General features: G+C 38.3%; 1 protein-coding gene across 2 annotated transcripts in view; it reads left to right on the forward strand.

Moving 5' to 3' along the window:
* The window catches only part of dmgdh (dimethylglycine dehydrogenase), a 108,878-nt gene that overhangs the window by 77,949 nt on the left and 12,661 nt on the right, over nucleotides 1-18,268 (forward strand). For both annotated transcript variants that reach the window (XM_039758383.1, XM_039758382.1), the window contains exons 10-14: nucleotides 3,094-3,259; nucleotides 7,806-7,936; nucleotides 15,065-15,282; nucleotides 17,906-18,063; nucleotides 18,152-18,211. In XM_039758383.1, the coding sequence (XP_039614317.1) occupies nucleotides 3,094-3,259; nucleotides 7,806-7,936; nucleotides 15,065-15,282; nucleotides 17,906-18,063; nucleotides 18,152-18,211 (733 nt within the window). The remainder of the gene's footprint in view (nucleotides 1-3,093; nucleotides 3,260-7,805; nucleotides 7,937-15,064; nucleotides 15,283-17,905; nucleotides 18,064-18,151; nucleotides 18,212-18,268) is intronic.

The raw sequence follows: 18,268 nt of genomic DNA on the forward strand, positions 1-18,268 counted from the left end.
CAGGGTTGGGGAGAGATCCTGCCCCAAGTGGAGGAGTTCAAGTATCTCGGGGTCTTGTTCACGAGTGAGGGAAGAATGGAGCGTGAGATCGACAGGCGGATCGGTGCGGCATCCGCAGTGATGCGGGCTCTGCATCGGTCTGTCATGGTGAAAAAGGAGCTGAGCCGTAAGGCAAAGCTCTCAATTTACCAGTCGATCTACCTTCCTACCCTCACCTATGGTCATGAGCTATGGGTAGTGACCGAAAGAACGAGATCGCGAATACAAGCGGCTGAAATGAGTTTCCTCCGCAGGGTGTCTGGGCTTTCCCTTAAAGATAGGGTGAGAAGCTCAGTCATCCGGGAGGGGCTCAGAGTAGAACCGCTGCTCCTCCGCATCGAGAGGAGTCAGATGAGGTGGCTCGGGCATCTGATCAGGATGCCTCCTGGGCGCCTCCCTGGTGAGGTGTTCCGGGCACGTCCAACGGGAGGAGGCCCGGGGAAGACCCAGGACACGCTGGAGGGACTATGTCTCCCAGCTGGCCTGGGAACGCCTTGGGATTCTCCCGGAAGAGCTGGAAGAAGTGGCCGGGGAGAGGGAAGTCTGGGCCTCTCTGCTTAAGCTGCTGCCCCCGCGACCCGACCTCGGATAAGCGGAAGAGAATGGATGGATGGATGGATGGATTTTTATTTTGTTATGGTCGCGTTCTAGAGTGACCCTTTTCTCCCCTTTATGCTCTTCTTTATTTATAACATAACAAAATATCATAAATCCTTGCTATAGCCCTAATATGTAATGTTACTTTTTATATCTGTGACCTCAGGCAAGAATTCTAGAGTGACCCTTTTCTCCCCTTTATGCTCTTCTTTATTTATAACATAACAAAATATCATAAATCCTTGCTATAGCCCTAATATGTAATGTTACTTTTTATATCTGTGACCTCAGGCAAGAAGACAGAGCACTAAAACAAGCAGGAGAAAAAGTTACACCTTTAATTAGGTATTATGGGTAATATGCCCAGAATGGAAGCAAACACAGTACAGATCTTGGCAAAGTAGCAATATAACCTGGTTCATGTTAAGCATCCATTATGGTTAGATTACCAGGTGTTTCTCTGTCTTAGTCTCCAGTCCAGCTTGGACTTTGTTCCTGCATGACATTTAAACAGAGTGGCAGAAACAGACAGCATGACCTGTTTGAATATGTCCACCAAGAGAAATGATTATCCTGTCTTTATTTTCACCCAACTTCTTTGATATTCTCCCGCCAGACCAATGAGATATCATAGTGCAGGTCGTCTCCTCTGCTTTATTACAGTACTGTTTAGGCATGACTCAGTTCAGGTAGATTCAGCCACCATTCCAGCCCATGTGTATATTTCTAAAAACCTACCACCCTTCCACAAGCTCATAAACTCTTTCTCTCCTTTCCATATTTGCATATTGTAATCTTTTTAGTTAGCCAATAAAAGGTGTCATTTTGCTTGGCTCTTCTCTATATCCTTTCCACTCCATGCTAACTTTGTTGCCGACCTGCTAATGGCCTTTCATCTCAGTCCACTTTTATTCCTCCAGGCTAGGCCAGTCAATTTACCTGATCCTTCCTAGGATTTTATCTATAATAGTTATAATCTGTAGTAAGCACAACAATTGGTTTCTAAAGATTATTATTTTTTTCCCCAAGTACATTATTTAGCATAATATTATTACATAATCCTCATAACTACTTTATTAACAAAACGAATGTATCTGAATGCTATCCCCTATGTGATAATTGCCACTCAGAAGCTAGACATTGCTCTATACATTTTCCCAAGTCATTTTCTAAGGTTAAGAATGAAGCTTATACTTTGCTTGTTTTATTCAAGCATGATTGTAAGAAATTTGATGTGTATTATGACTTAACCATAAATTTTCCTAATTACATATGAGTGTTGCATTTACCCTAAATGTAGCCTGAATGGATGGCAGCGCTACTCTTTGAAGGCTAGACATCCAATGTGCCTAGTCAAGGGGATGGTCTTCTTACTTTATGTAGTGTCAGGGATGCCAGGGGCCATGACCCGGCCGAGACGCCATGAGGGACCGGATGTGGGTCTGCGCCCACCCTGGATCACGTGGGGGTCGCCTTCCATGTTGCTCTGGGGGCCACGGGTACAAGGCATGGAAACTCCACCCTGTAGGGGCCCGTGGTCACCGCCAGGAGGCGCCCCAATGCCTTGGGGACCTGTTACCCCAGCACTTCCGCCACACCAGGAAGTGCTGGAGGGAAGAATTAGGACGGTGCCCGGAGAGCTGCCGGGAGGACAGCCTGCACTTCCGCCACGCTGGGGCGTGGCTAGAGGAGGAATGCCGGGAACACCTGGGGCTCATCCGGGTCCTGTATAAAAGGGGCCGTCTCCATTCATTAAAGTCAGTCGGGTGGAAGAAGGACGAGGCAAGAGAGGAGAGTGGAGGCAGCCCGAGAAGAAGGCGTTTGTGGCCAGGACTGTGTGTTGGGGTTTGTGCACTATTTTGGACTGAATCTTAGTGACCATTTATTGTAAATATTTGTAAATAAAATACGTGTGGTGGTGACAAACAACATGTCCGCCTGTCTTTGTCCGGGTCGGCTCCACAGTAGTGAGCTGGTCAGTCTTTCTGGCAGGGCCTCCAGCTGGTGCAGCTGATGGTATCCTCTGGCCCCTCAACCAATCCCATTCAGGTCCTACTTTTTGCCAAATCTTTCATTAGTCAATGCTTTATTCATGGCAACAGTCTCACAGGACTACCTCATGTGTTTACACCTTCAGCCCACATTGACCATGCATTAAGTCAAGCAGCTCAGCACATGGAGTGATTTCTCGACAAAGTACAGTTGCTTTTGTCACTATTGTATTACATTTGTAAGTGTACAATACACTCATCAGTTAAGATAGATTATTCTTTCTGTACGTACCAGCCATCATATCATCATTTTGATAAATTATCTGTCAGGTTCAATGACCAATATTACCTTTTAATCTGTATTTTATCGTTCTAAAAATACTAAATTAATACTGAAATTAAATAACTAAATTAATTAAAAAGCATTTCTTTACTCTTTACTACAAGATGTATTTTTTGTTTTCAGACCTAGCTTCCGTCGAACAAACTGGTTTGAACCTGTGGGCAGGGAATGCCAACTTGTAATGGAAAAGGTGGGCGTCATTGATCTCACACCATTTGGGAAGTTCCTGATCAAAGGAGCAGACTCCAAAAGGTTGCTGGACAGGCTTCTGGCCAATGTTCTACCAAAGGTACACAGATCGCTTTCCAAAATAGCTTTTGTTCTCTGCATTTGTGCAACCAAAGCAGGGTTTATCTCCCTAGATTTGTCAGAATTTGTAATAATTGATAGAATTTTTAAATAAAGATTGCAGTATGGATATAGCAACATAGACATTGTCTGCTATCTACTGCTCAGTCACAATCAGAGCAGCAAAGTAATGTGTACAGGCTATTATATTCTTGTCAGACTTTTATAGTGTTGCACATGTATTTTTGCTTTTATTGTTGTTATATAACAAAATCCAGAAGCATACATTTATATTTTCAAAGCTTGCTGTTCATATTATTTATGAAAAAATACTGAAGGGTTATTGTACACTGGTGATTTTACTTCAGACTTACAGAAGCATTATGCAGTAGGTTTATAGGGTCATTACTGACATTTGCACAGAGTAGAGTGAAACTCTTATTTGCATGTGCTAATCAGCATCTAACACATCGCCACTCCATGATCAGTGAGTATAACTACTTTACTTTGAAACTGTTGTCTTTTGTATCTGAAAAATCTAAGAACACATTTGTCATAACAACTGGGATCCACCTAGGTAATTCTACCGATGAAATGAAAACTTGTGTAATGGCAGATCTTAATTTCTACTAACTCTAAAAACTCTAATACTAAAAAATGTGATGCCTTTGTTTCCTTGTATTGTAATCTTAGTAAGCATTTGGTACTTTGCACAGCTCTAATAATGAGGATTCACTAAGCAAGAATGGCTTGCTATTTGAGATTGACTTTTTTATCTGTACAGTAAGTTTAGAGGCACAGATTTTGTACAATGAGTCCTTGCTATAAAGCAAGGCTGTCTTTTTTTTAAAAAAAAACAGCTTTGAATATAAAAGCATAACTGAAAAAAATGTTCATTTGGCTCAGGATGCAATGATGAGAAAAAGTATTTGAATCCATTTGAAATAACTTCATTTATGTATAAAAGTGTCTTAAACTATGCTCTCATATTTTTATAAGTTACAATAATGAACACAGTCTTGTTTAACTAATAATGCACAAATTATTGTATTGTTCTTGTACATATTGAATACATCATTCAAATAATCACAGTGTAGGTTGGAAAAAGTATATGAAGCCCAAGGCCGATGACTTCAGCAAAAGCCAGTTGGAGTTAGAAGCTGGCAAACCTGGCGACCAATCAATTTAACAAGTGTAGTGCAAGTGCAGTTTAGACATAACGGTACTTAGACCAATAAAAATGACTCAGACTTTCTGAGTTTGCTATTCACAAAATGCATCTGTTGGAGTGGAGCATGCCTTGAAGAAGAAAAGATCTCAGAAGATCTATGATCAAGAATTGTTGATTTGCATGAAAGTGAAAAGAATGACAAAGTAATGTCAGAAGAGTTTAGATAGTCTGCAGTCGAAACTTAGACTAATTGTGTATAAATGGAGATGATTTAGTACTGGGGCTACCCTCAGCCAAGATAACTCAAAAAACACAATGCAGAATGCTGAACGAGGTAAAAAAAGAGCTGTAGAGCAACAGCTAAAGGCTTGAATGTTTTATTGGAATGGATTAACATTTTTGTTCATGACTACCATTGAACAGGCATGAACTCCATGACAGGACACCAAAGAGGAAGCCACTGCTTTCCAAAATAACATCGCTGCATGCCTGGAGTTTGCCAAAGACCTTCTTGACACTCCATTATGCTAGAAGCTGTTGGGAAAATGTTTTGTGGAGTGATGAATCCAAAATTAAATTGTTCAGGAAGAATATGCAGCGGTGTGTATGTTGCAAAAAAGACAGCACATCCCAATATGAACATATTATCCCAACAGTGACATATATTGGAGGGAGCATCATGATTTGGAGGGAAAATGAATCCCCATGTTTATCAAGGTATCCAACAGGATCATGTCTGCCAGCTGAAGTTAAGCACAAAGTATGTGATAAAAGAGGACAATAACCCAAAAATGATGACCTCAATGGATCCGTTCACACCAGACAACCTAAGAATATGGTTGAGCTGATGCACTTCTATAAGGAATAATGGTCTAAAATTCCTCCTGAACATTATGCAGGTCTGGTCCACAGATACTGGAAAAACTTGTTAGAGATTATTGCTGCCAAATGAGATATGACCAGTTATTAAATCCAAGGGTTCACCTACTTTTTCCATAACACACTATGAATGTTTGATGGGTGTGTTCAATAAAGACATGAAAGATTACAACTGTTTGTGCGTTATTAGAGTATGATTATTGTGTTTGACTACACTTGTGGCATACATGAAGATCAGATAACATTTTTATGACCAACTAATCGAGAAAATCAGGTCATTCCAAAAAAAGTTACATTGTCTTTGCCACTATATTTATGATGGCTGAAAGATCTTTCTTATGTGGAATTGCCTGTTAATATCATGTTTGTCTTTCTTTAATAAACCATTGCGATGTTATGGTATATTGGGATCTTCAGGAATAACTTGTAAATCTTCAGAGGTAACATTTAAATAGGATGGCTTGGTCGTGTTTCAAGCTGTACTCGCAATTTGCCTTTGGAATGATTTCTCTAGTGATGGTGAACATGATAACACTGTGGCAGCTGGTGAAAATCATTCAAATACACCACAAAGGGAGCTCTAGTGAGTGGCATGGCATTAACAGATCAAAAGACCATGATTGTCTTATTTTCTACAGACAACTAGATACATTTTGAAACCTTGAACCATTTGATAATTTTCTAAATTCACTAGTTCCAGGGGAGGAGTTTTGTCATATGAGAACCTATCCTAGCACCAAGTCAGGAAGCAACCTTGGACAGACATTAAAGAGTTCACTCACATGCAGGCACAACATGTCTACATAAAAATCTGTGTCTTTGGGATGTGGGAGAAAAATCAGAGTACCTGGACAAAAACGAGCAGAGATGCAGACAGACTCCATATGGACAGTGTCCTGGGTAGGGATTTCAACCAAGGAGTTTAAAACTGTGGCTGTAAATTGCTGACAGCTACACTATAGTGATGTCTACCATTAATGAGATAATTTGAAAATAATAAAATAGGGGTTGGATAATCAAATGGATAATTTGCAATACAGTGAATCAATCAATCAATCAACATTTATTTATATAGCACATATTCATACAAAAAAATGTAGCTCAAAGTGCTTTACAAAATGAATAGAAAAATAGAAGACACAATAAAAAAATAAACATAAGTCAACATTAATTAACATAGAATAAGTAAGGTCTGATGGCCAGGGTGGACAGAAAAAACAAAAAAAAACTCCAAAGGCTGGAGAAAAAAATAAAATCTGTAGGGGTTCCAGACCAAGAGACCGCCCAGTCCCCTCTGGGCAAAACTGGGTGAACCCTCATTTATCGCGGTTAATCCGTTCCAGACTCTACCGCGATAAATGAATTTTCGCGAAGTAGGATTCTTTATTTATAAATCGAACATTTTCGCAGTTAGAGTATAGAAAACCTGTTTACGACCTTTTAAATATGTTTTTTAACATTATTAGAGCCCTCTAGACATGAAAAAACACCCGTTAGTCACCATTACACGCATATTACCCAATATATTACACAAAATAAGAGAAAATAAGACATATTAGATGTTACAAATATAATATTATTATTGTACTGTACAATTAATTACACACACACCGTTCTTACACACAACCACTAACCTATGAAGGCACGACCTCAGTAGGAGAGTCTTAAGGTGGTTCAGTATCTTCAGCAGGTGCATCGTTGCCTTCTTCCGCTGAAGCAGTACTAGGAGTAGGCAGTGGGTGTCTGGGTGCGCGGCTGAAAAACATCGTGATAGGCAGTTGCTGGCGCTGTCTTTTCATTTGCGCGAGGAGGCTTTTGTATGGTTCGATCGCTCCATCAAGCGCATTCTGGAACTGCAATGCACGCATCATTTGTGGGTCCCATTCGCCAATCATGTCCTGTACAGTATTCTTAAATGCATCCATTTTCTTAATTCACTTTGTCCAACACACAGTCAAGAGTCAAATCTGAACAGGATTTCAGCCCACTCTTGCATATACCCTCACTGGATAAAAAGTTAGGGAAATACTAACATAGTCTTAAAAAAATAATCATAAGTAAATTCATGCAATGGGAAGGGAACTTTACATTGTGGAAACCTAGAGTTCTAAGTTAAATGAGTTAATAATTTAATGGTTTAATATTGGTAATTATATTGATATGTTTTAACAATGGGGCTGAATATAATTCATTTAAGGGCTAGGCCATTTAAAGGAAAGCTGTGTAAAGGTATAAGTAGTAGCAGAAGAGAGAAGTCTCAAGCTGACAAGAAAAAGACAGTAATGACAGACAGACTCCTGCTTAAGGAAGGTTTCAAGTGAGGTCATCCTTCACATGGGACTGGTCATGTTTGTTTGTTCTTTATGTGTACTTAAGCTTAAATTGGCCGCCAGATTAATAAAAGAGTAAAATGGATTCAATACTGCCCTCTTTCACTGGGAAAGTTGCTCTTTTGTTAGTGCTTTGCAACTAATTTGGATGTGCTGTACCATTTCAGGTGGGTTCAACAAACATCAGTCACATGCTGACACCAAGAGGCCGTGTTTATTCCGAGGTCACTGTTACTCAGTTGTCTGATGGAGAGTTTTTGTTGGTGACGGGCTCAGGATCTGAGCTTCACGACCTCAGGTAAATTAACCATAAATTTACTCTCAAAGGAGGACTTCTAATACATTTTAATTTAGTCTTTTCAAATAAAAACTTTATAAAAGGATTTATTTAATGAATGCAACAAGGAATTTGAGTTTAGTTAAAGGTGCACCCTAAATATGTTACATTATGCAGAGACAGCTGCTGCAGTGCATCCACTGTCAGGTGTGTGGCAGAGGATCAGTTTTGATGAATACAGCAGGAGGAGTGTTTCATGTCTGCCTTACATCTCTTTAAAGAAAAAACATGCACTTTGTTTTTTTTCTTATTTCTGACCCCAATTTAATTCTATTTCAGTGAAAGGAAGGATTTCATTCCGTCTGCTTTTTGCAATATATGATTCTTTTTATTTGAAAGAGCTAGAGAAATAACTCATTTTAGGGCACTTCATTTAAAATAAAGTCCAATTTTTTCTTTGAAATCTCATGGAATGGAAAATGAAAAATGTGTTTGATATATAACTTAGGCTGTTGACATTAGAATGGTGTTTTCTAGTTTTCTATACCAGTTATTCATTGTAGAAACAGTGCCAGTGTATACTGATATAATGATAATGTATGATAATATGTACAAAGTATTCAGAAAATATTAAGGTCCCTTCACTTTCTTTTTAAATGGTGTGACAGTAGGGGTCGCTGTTGCCCCATGAAACCCGCAGACAACACGTCTTGACACAAGGTAAAAGTAGAAATGATTTTAATCTTTCCAATAATGTGCACAAAGCACATCCACCTCCACAAATACACAATAAATCAATAATAATAATAATCAATCCTCCTCTCCACCCAGCATCTCTGTCACACTCCCTCCCAACTCTGGCCCAGCTTGCTGGTTTTCCCAGAGTCCTTTTATAGTCCTCGACCTGGAAGTGCTTCTGTCCTTCAGTCCATGTAATTCCATAGCACTTCTGGGTCAGATGAAAACTCCTTTTTCTTCAGCCTGGAAGTACTTCATTTCTTCCGTCCCCGTGACTAGGGAGTTCTTCCGGGCTATATGGAAAATATAAATCCCTGTGCCTCCTTACAGCGTCCCCTGGCTGTCCCCATGGTATCCAGCAGGGCTTTGAAGCTGCACTCCATTGTCCATAATGCCCTGCGGGAATTCGGGGCACCTCAATGTTGCAGGGAGGACTCCACCTTGCGGCGTGGGGTGTTGGTCGGGATAAACTGCCAGCCATCTCTCACAATGGATACATTTTATATTTCTGGCCAGCAGTGCACACTTGATAATCTATAATGACAAAGTGAAAGTGTTTTCAGAATTGTTTGCAAGGCCCTTCTTCCTCAGTTACTCAGGTTAGCCAGACAGTTTAACTCTAGGAAGAGTCCTGGTGGTCCTAAACTTCTTCCATTTCACAGTTATTGAGACCACTATGCTCCTGGGAACACTCAGAGCTTTAGAAATTGTTTTATACTCTTGCCCTGATCGATGTCTTAACAGAACTGGATCGCTGAAGTCTACAGAGAGCTCCTTGGACTTCTTGGCTTAGTTTTTGTCCTGACATGCAGTGTAAATTGTCAGACCTTATATACACAAGTGTGTGCCTATCTGAATGATGTCCAATCAGTTCAGTTTGCCACAGCTGGACTCTGATGAAGTTCTGGACACATTTCAAGAATAAATAGGGAAACAGGACACACTTGAGCAGATTCTGGAGTGCCTCATCAAAGGGTCTGAATACTTCTATGAATGGGAGATTTCACTTTTGGTTTTTACTAAATTTGCAAACCTTTCTGAAGGTATGTTTTCACTTTGTCATTATGGGTTATTGAATGTAGTGTGATGGGTAAAAATGGCAACTATATCCATCTAAAATTAAACCTACAACACAATAAAGTGTGTAGAAAGACAAGGGATCTGAATACTCTCTGTGTCCATTGTAAATGTGTTCTGGGCACAGGTATACTTGCATGTATATGTTTAAGTTTTTTTTTTGTTGTTGTTAATACTAGGGGGCTTTGTACCCTGCTCGCTTTGCCCGCCAACCCCCGAACCCCACGGCCTGCGCTATACGCCAGCCCCTTCACGTCTCTGCCGCTTGTTTATGTGGATTTCATTTTCACAAAACAACAGATCTTTTAATTCTCACAGATACGCCTCTTCATTGGGAAGAAACACTACTTTTCCCTGATGGCAACATGAATTAGACAATCTACAAGTCTCCGACTTAAAGTTTAAATCTGAATAATATATTCAATCTTTTTTTGCTGTTCCGTTATTTCACAGAGTAATAATTTCCATTTGCTTGCGTTAATACGATATTTACTATCATTTTTTTAAGACTTTTGAATTTTAGTACTTTCATTATCTCTAACCTGCTCTGCATGTGTATCACATCAATGTTTTTGAATTCTTTACAACGTTCTACATTGTCAACTACTCTTTGTCTTTTATTTCCGGCCCCGGGTGTTTAAATCTCTTAGCACAAAGTCTTGCCTTGCGGGACATGAAAGTCTCTCTAAGAAAGTCTTGTCTCATCCCAGGATTTTGTTTATTATAATAGAGAGATGTAGTCAATATGTTGGATTTTTTTTTTTACTTTATTTTTTAAGATTGTAATTTGTCTATACTAATGATACAATATGTTTCATTGTTAAAAGCTTTAATATTCATCCTTCTTTACCCTGTTACCACAATAAGCTGATAAAATTAATTAAATTGTCACAACTGAAAAGGTGGCGCTTTTTTTTTTTTACAGCTGCCATTTTTTTTGTATGACATTTAACATCCTATCGTAGGACGCTATATTTCACTTGAAAAACAGGGAGACATATCCTCCTACACAGGTTGGACCAGATTCTTAAGTGGTCTTACTAGGCACCTCCATTATACTCTTCTTCTCCTTTATTCTCTTCTAACTCCTTTCTTCAGTCTGAATTGGTCCAGGTTTTATTGAGGCCTCTTTAACCGCATTTCTGCCAACCACACAGTGTTATGATTTCCACAAGTTTGTCCACAAGAACAGTTGTAAGACAAAGACTAGGAAATGACAGGCTGTCAGAGAAGCCAGAAAAAGAAAAAAAATGATAAGCAAATAATTATATGAGCACATTAAAGACAACGAAAAAAAGCATGAAAGCTAAAATGAAACTAATTTTAAAGTCAGCAACAATGTCAAGCCTAAAGGTCTTAATGTTTTTGTTTACCATTAGCATTAGTAGTTTCTTTGTTTTAGGTCTTTGATCTAAAGATTGGACAAACTACTGAGCCCACTGCCATCTTTTATACAGGAAGTGCGGTGACATAATGTTCTGACTAGAAGAACAGTCAGGATTTTTTTTTATAAAAGGACCAGGAGAAAATCGTAGTCAGGAAAAAACAAAGCAACTTTGATACCAGAAGATCAAAGAAAAGTGATCATCAAAGCGAAAAGCTAACCGTAAGAATCGTAGTCAAAGAGTAAAAGCAGGGGTCAATAGCAAAGCCAGAAAGTAACTGCTATGCTTTTATCCAAATCTTGGATAGAAAAGAAAGTCTGTTGGTGACTTATACTGTCGCATATGATAAGGTCACCAACTGTGCCCTCCAAAAGGATTGTAGGAAACGGCAATAGCAACAAAGCATGCTAATATTTCCAAATTGCAACATCCAATAACAAAACAAAATGGCATTGAAACTTATGGTAAAAAGTATTCACTTTTAATTAAAGAAAAAAATCACAAAACAGCAGAACTGGATTCTTTGGGTTAAGACACCCCAACAATGGAATGGTTTTGATGTTTATGTATTAAAAAACCTGGGAAAAAATAAAGAAGTTTACAAATCATAACACATCATTGGTCACAGTTATTACTGCAAACAAATGGCAAGACCCATGCAACCAAATCAGATGGGGAAAAAATAATGACGTGATGACATCACATAAGTAACAAAATTAATAATAAATAACACAAATAAGAGTAATGCATAATTAAAATCACAGGAAATTGTTTCAAGTATAGAACACACAACTGACAGTGTTTAGTACTGTTGTATATTTTCTCAATCCATCCATCCATTCATCTATCCATTTTGTGAGCTGCTGAAACCAAAAGATAATGAAAATTATCACGAAAGGGAAACAGAATCTCTTCTGGAAGGACATTGTGTTATTAAACAATAACAATATACAGTATAGAATAATATTTCATTTTAATTAAATACTAGCCACCCCCATGTCTTCACCCGTGTAGAAGCGAAACAGGACAGCGAGGAGGGCCTTGCCTGGCTCACTACTCCTGACGTCACGCTTCCCCCTCCCCTCGGCCCGCAGCCTCTGTCTCGGATTAGCATGAATACATCGCTCCTACAAGTGAACTATCATACTTCGCGCGATGAGAGAAGTCGCAAAATCAACCGGAATATTCAAGCACATTATAGAAAAAAACCTGATCTAAATCCGCTAAGTAGTTCTCTCGTCAAAAGCAGACAGACATACAGACAGACAGACATTGGATTTTATATATATACTGTATAAAGATGTAATTTGGTCTTTGATTAGTGATTTGCAAATATATTTGCTCACATTTATGTCACTTTAATTTTAAATAAATGATGTTCCATAATAGTAACTGTAATAAGAAATTAAAATCAACAAGTTACACTTAAGACAATGCAGAAGAACATAAGTCTGACAAACAATGAGACTAATTGTCATGTTCTGCTATTTATTTATTTAACAATTTCTATTTGGCCTGTAAGAATAACAGAGACTTTGCTTTTGTAGATTTAAATGTTAAGTAATTTGGACTTTGAGCACCTGTAGTTAGGGACATCTTCATGGGTCGCCAGGTTACACCACTGCAGAAGTCACACTGAGTAACGCAATCAGAATTTTCGACTTATAAGCCGGCAGCACAGAGCACTCATCATTCAAGTTTGTGAATACATCATCAGATTTTGCATTTGTAGAGATGCATTGTTTAGATTAAATAGTCCGAAATCTAACAAATCACCAGGACTAGATAAGTCTTAAGAAGGTTAGTGAGTTAGTAACCCTTGTTGGATATTTTTAGGAAAGGACTGGAGACTAGCAAATATTACCCTGTTCTGTGAAAATGGTGATTGGTGATTGAGCAGATGCAAGTAACTGTAGGCCAGTAAGCTCAACATCACAGGTACATTATTGGAAGAAATTATTAAGGAATAGATTGAGCAACACGTGACAAATACGGGAGATTTACTAAACAGTCAACAGGGGTTCAGACAGAGGAAGTTATGCTTTACTAACATGCTGGAATTCAATGAGGAATCAAGAAAAGGTTACAGTAAAAGAGGCGCATATGATGTTATTTATCTTGATTTTCTGAAAACATTTGTTAAAGTACCTCAAGAAAGGTTAGTGATGAAACTAAAAGAAGTGGGAGTTTTGTGTAGATGGGTGCAGAATTGGCTAAAACACAGGAAACAGAGGGGTATGGTGCAAGAATCCTTATCAGAATTAGATGATTTTAAAAGTAATATTCTTCAGATGTCAGTGCAATTTTTAATATACATATAAATGATTTGGATAGAAACATAAATTATAAGTAGGTTAAATTTGCAGATGATACCAAGCAAGATGAAATGGCAGATAAAATGGAATCAGCCAAATCATTGCAGAGTAACAGCATACAGACTTGGGCTGATTTGTTAAAGATGAAATTTAATGTCAGTAAATGTAAAGTATTATACATTGGAAGTAGAAATGTTAGATTGGAATACACAATTGTAGGTCTGAAACTTGAAAGTACACCTTATGAGAAGGACCTAAGAGCTGTAGTGGATGGGTCACTATCGACATCCCAATAGTGTAAAGATGCCAATAAGAAGGCTAACAGAATGTCAGGTTATATAGCGCCCTGATGTGTGGAGCACAAGTCCAAGGAGGTTCTTCTTAAGCTTTATAACACACTGGCGAGGCCTCATCTGGAGTACTGTGTGCAGTGTTGGCCTCCAGGCTACAAAAATGACAAAGACGCGCTAGATAAAGACTAGAGAAGAGCAGCTAGACTGATTCTGGTACTGAGCGTTAGAAATTATGAAGAAAGATTGAACCTTTTCAGTTTAAGTAAACAGAGATTAAGAGGTGACATGATTGAAGTTTTTAAAATTATAAAACGAATTAGTACAGTGGATTCAAAATGTTAATTGAAAATGAGTTTAACAGGAACACAGGGACACAGTTGGGAACTTGTTAAGAGTAAATTTCGCATAAACATGAAAAAGCTTTTCTTCACACAGAAAACCGTAGACGCGTGACATAAATGATCAAGTAGTGTAGTAGAGAATAGGACTTTAGTACTTGAAACAAGAAGCCTACAATTCCATCACCCCACCGCTGCAGAAATGCACAAAGTTCTCCCAGCTCAAGCCTTTTCTTGATCGATACATTTACAAGACAAAAGATGCTGACTGAGAGGTGCGAAGGGATTTAAGGTGGGCTGGGTTTACGAGTTTTTTTTGTAGGCTTTGGTAATTCTAGTGTTAAGTAAGTACGATCGAGAAGCTTTATTGGGCTGAACTGCCTGTTCTCATCAAACTATTCTAAAGTTGTAATGTTTTTGTTTGATCATTTAAAATAAGGTATGGTTTTGAACTCTTTTCTGCCCCTTGACTAAGATTTACTTCTAACATATTGGATTTTCTCACTCTTCTGGATTCTGACATTCTAGCTAAGATTCTCTACTTACGATTCTTAACTTGCGTCCTTTGCTGAGTTTACTAAATCTTGTTTTTCTACTTTTGAACTTGGCTAGTTATTTTTTACAATCCATTTTCTGGTTCCACCCCTATTTAAAACAACTGCCTTGCCCTGTGCAGTCAGTACATTAATAGCTGAGTTGTTCAAATATCTCTCCTAGATATTTTTTAAGTTGTCAGTGTTTCCTCTTTAATTCCACGACTCTATGGTTTGTTTAGTATACCCCTACAACACTTAGTGTGGAGAAGTGCTTCCTGACATTCATTTTCAATTTAGTTTCCCATTAATTTAAACACAAGATTCACTATAACTCTGGGCATTTCCAGTTAGTGATTAGAAATAATTGATCTAATTTGTGTATACATATAATTGATTGTATTATTTGTATTTGTTTTATTTATGTGACAGATGTTTCTGATTATTTCTTTTATTGTATTTTTTGTCAGGTGGATTGAACAGAAGGCAATAGATGGAGCATATAACGTGGAAATTAAAAATGTAACAGATGAAATGGGAGTACTTGGTGTGGCTGGGCCAAATGCTCGATTAGTCCTCCAGAAGCTAACCACAGAGGACCTAAGTGACTCTACTTTTAAATTCCTGCACTGTCGACCACTAACACTGGCTGGTATTCCAGTTACAGCCATTAGAATATCATACACAGGTAGGCATGACGGAGGAGATGTTGAAGATTACCACAACACGTGTAAAGAAGTGCTTCCTGGCATTTATTTTAAAGTTAGTTTACCACTAACTTACACTGGTGTTTTAGAACACATAAACACGCTCCAAATAAAATTCCCCATTTTTTCATGTTTTACTAGGAGGCTTTTCCCCCTGCTCGCTTCATTCGCCAACCCCCGGGCCTGCGCTAGTCTCTGTGCGGTTCTGCCACTCGTGTATGGGGATGCGAATGTACAATTGAAAAAGATTTTTATTTTCATGGGAATTGTTACATATGCATCAACGCAACATAAAATTGTCCGTGATTGAATTCCATTTCTTCCTCACTATTAAATAAAATGACTTTTTCTAATGTTTGGCTCTGAGATTTCTTAATTGTCTTTGCAAAAGCAATTCTAACTGGAAACTGTTAACGTTGTAATACAAATGGCATATCAAGATCTCCTTTGTTGTGTAATGTTATCCGTGGAAGATGTACTGCATTACCTTTCTTGGATACATCCTTCTTTCTACAGTAATTCATGCAGTGGAAGACTGGATGGTATTAACGGTTGTAGAAATTCTTTTGGATATTGTAAATTGTTGTTTTCATCTTCCATATGATCACCACCAACATAGTCAGCATAGTCTTTTGATACGCATTTAACCAATATGCTGTGTAACCGTTCGGCATTTTTGGATGCATTTAACCAATTTGATGTGTAACAGATAGACATTTTTGACTTCCTTGTTTCTCTTTGCTAGGATTGCGCGTGTACTCATTTTTTGTGTTGACAACCCTTCGTGATGAAATTCTTCAATAAGATTTGGACAAAATACATGTTCTTTAATTGGGAACTTAAAATGAGGAAAATGTTAAAATGTATAGGAGCTGAGAGTGCAGGAAGTGTGACTGACAAAAGCATTCACACAAATGAGAGTTGAGGTCTTATCTGAAAATGTTTGAGAGGAGGGAGTGACTTGAAAAAATGTCAAGGTACAAGTTGAAAAAATCACTCTTCCAAAAAGTCTTGTCGCGTCAAAGGATTTTTTTATATAATAGAGAGATAATTTCAATTGACATGTCTGGCTTGCATAGGACCAGCACTACTGTATACAATTCTTGTAATATAGCCCTTCTCTGTTACAGTTATCTGTGAAATGTTCTAGCCACATATTAATGCTAAGCTAATCTCGGAGAATGTATGATATATATGTCTGGAGAGAACCGTGTGTGAATTTTGCTTAAAGTGGGTAGGAACAATTGGACACTGAGCTTCACATCTCTAACTCAATCCAACACCTAATGAAGGTGGGAATGAACGTAGGGGTAATGATATTAACCTGATTTAACAGACAGCAAGCCTCTGGTTATGATGAACTGTCTACAGGTGAAAACTCTCCTAAAGAGACCCCTATCGAACATATAATTGTATGTGTGCTGTGTGTGTCTGGAGCACACTGCATTTGTTCAAAATAAACATAGCCTTTTGCAAAAGAAAAACCTTTCTGTAAAATTAGATTATATATTAGCATTCAAAGACATCAATGGATGAGAAGTAAAAGTGAACAATACTTTGCTACTGTTGTTCACAGTTACAGCAACAGAGTTGAATGCAAGGTTAAAAGAATTGGCAGGTATGTTCCTGAAAATATGAATTGCAAAATATGCATTTGAAGTGTGTCGTATACAATCTAAAGGAGGTGAAAGGGATTTCTATTAAAAGAGTTGATAACAAAGCGCAGCAGTAAATGCAGATGTCGACATTCAAAACAGCCTACTCAGTAAATGTGCCTAATGACTGACACAGTGACTAGTGCTAAAAGCAAGGATGCTGAAATAAAAACACTTGCTTATAAAACACATCAAACCAATGTATCTATGTGCCAACTATTATCAAAATTCCATGTATTTTATTGTGCAATAAAATTTAAAGCAATATATAAAATTGTATTTTGTTAATCCCAGCATGCATTTCAGCTATTGAATTTTCAGTGCCCATCTAGTCTTAACTCATTTATTCAGCAGTTATAGATTTGGCTATGGCCAAAATAAAGAGAATGGAAATACCTGATTGTTTTGAAAATTGAAACAAGTGAGTTGACCACCTACCATCAAACTGCATACATTATCAGTCAAATCAAAATCTTTATTTGAGTGAAATTGTTTGAAAAGAGGAGCGTTTTAACATTTAACAGTTAATTGATACTCTTGTTTGAAATAGAAGAATTTTATTGTGGCATTATTTAATCAGAAAACTTCCACCCTAGGCGGCACGGTGGCACAGTGGGTAGCGCTGCTGCCTCACAGTTAGGAGACCCAGGTTCGCTTCCCGGGTCCTCCCTGCATGGAGTTGGCATGTTCTCCCCATATCTGTGTGGGTTTCCTCCCACAGTCCAAAGACGTGCAGGTTAGGTGCATTGACATCCTAAATTGTCCTTAGTGTGTGTGCCCTGCAGTGGGCTGGCGCCCTGCTCAGGGTTTGTTTCCTGCCTTCCGCCCAGTGTTGGCTGGGATTGGCTCCAGCAGAACTCTGTGACCCTGTAGTTAGGATATAGCGGGATGGATAATGGCTGGATGGATGGACTTTCACCCTAATCTCTGCTCTTAAATTGTAAAACAGGAGAACTTGGCTGGGAGCTGTATCATAGACGTCAAGATACCGCCACACTTTACCGGACCATCATGGAAGCAGGGCAAGATGCAGGGATTGATAACTTTGGAACATACGCAATGAGCTCTCTACGCTTGGAGAAAGGATTCAGAGCTTGGGGTGCAGAGGTTAAGACCTTATTATTTAACATTAAAATTATGACTCAGGATGTATTAAAATATTCTTGCTTATATCATGTTTTTTTGTTTTTAATAGATGAACTGCGACACAAACCCTTTAGAAGCTGGCTTGGATTACTTTATCAAATTAAATAAGGTAGGGGTGTTATCCTCAGAGTTTTTTTGATATTAAGCATTTTATAATATTTTTATC

This window comes from Polypterus senegalus, chromosome 7 (assembly GCF_016835505.1).
Source record: "Polypterus senegalus isolate Bchr_013 chromosome 7, ASM1683550v1, whole genome shotgun sequence".
Taxonomy (NCBI): Eukaryota; Metazoa; Chordata; class Cladistia; order Polypteriformes; family Polypteridae; genus Polypterus; species Polypterus senegalus.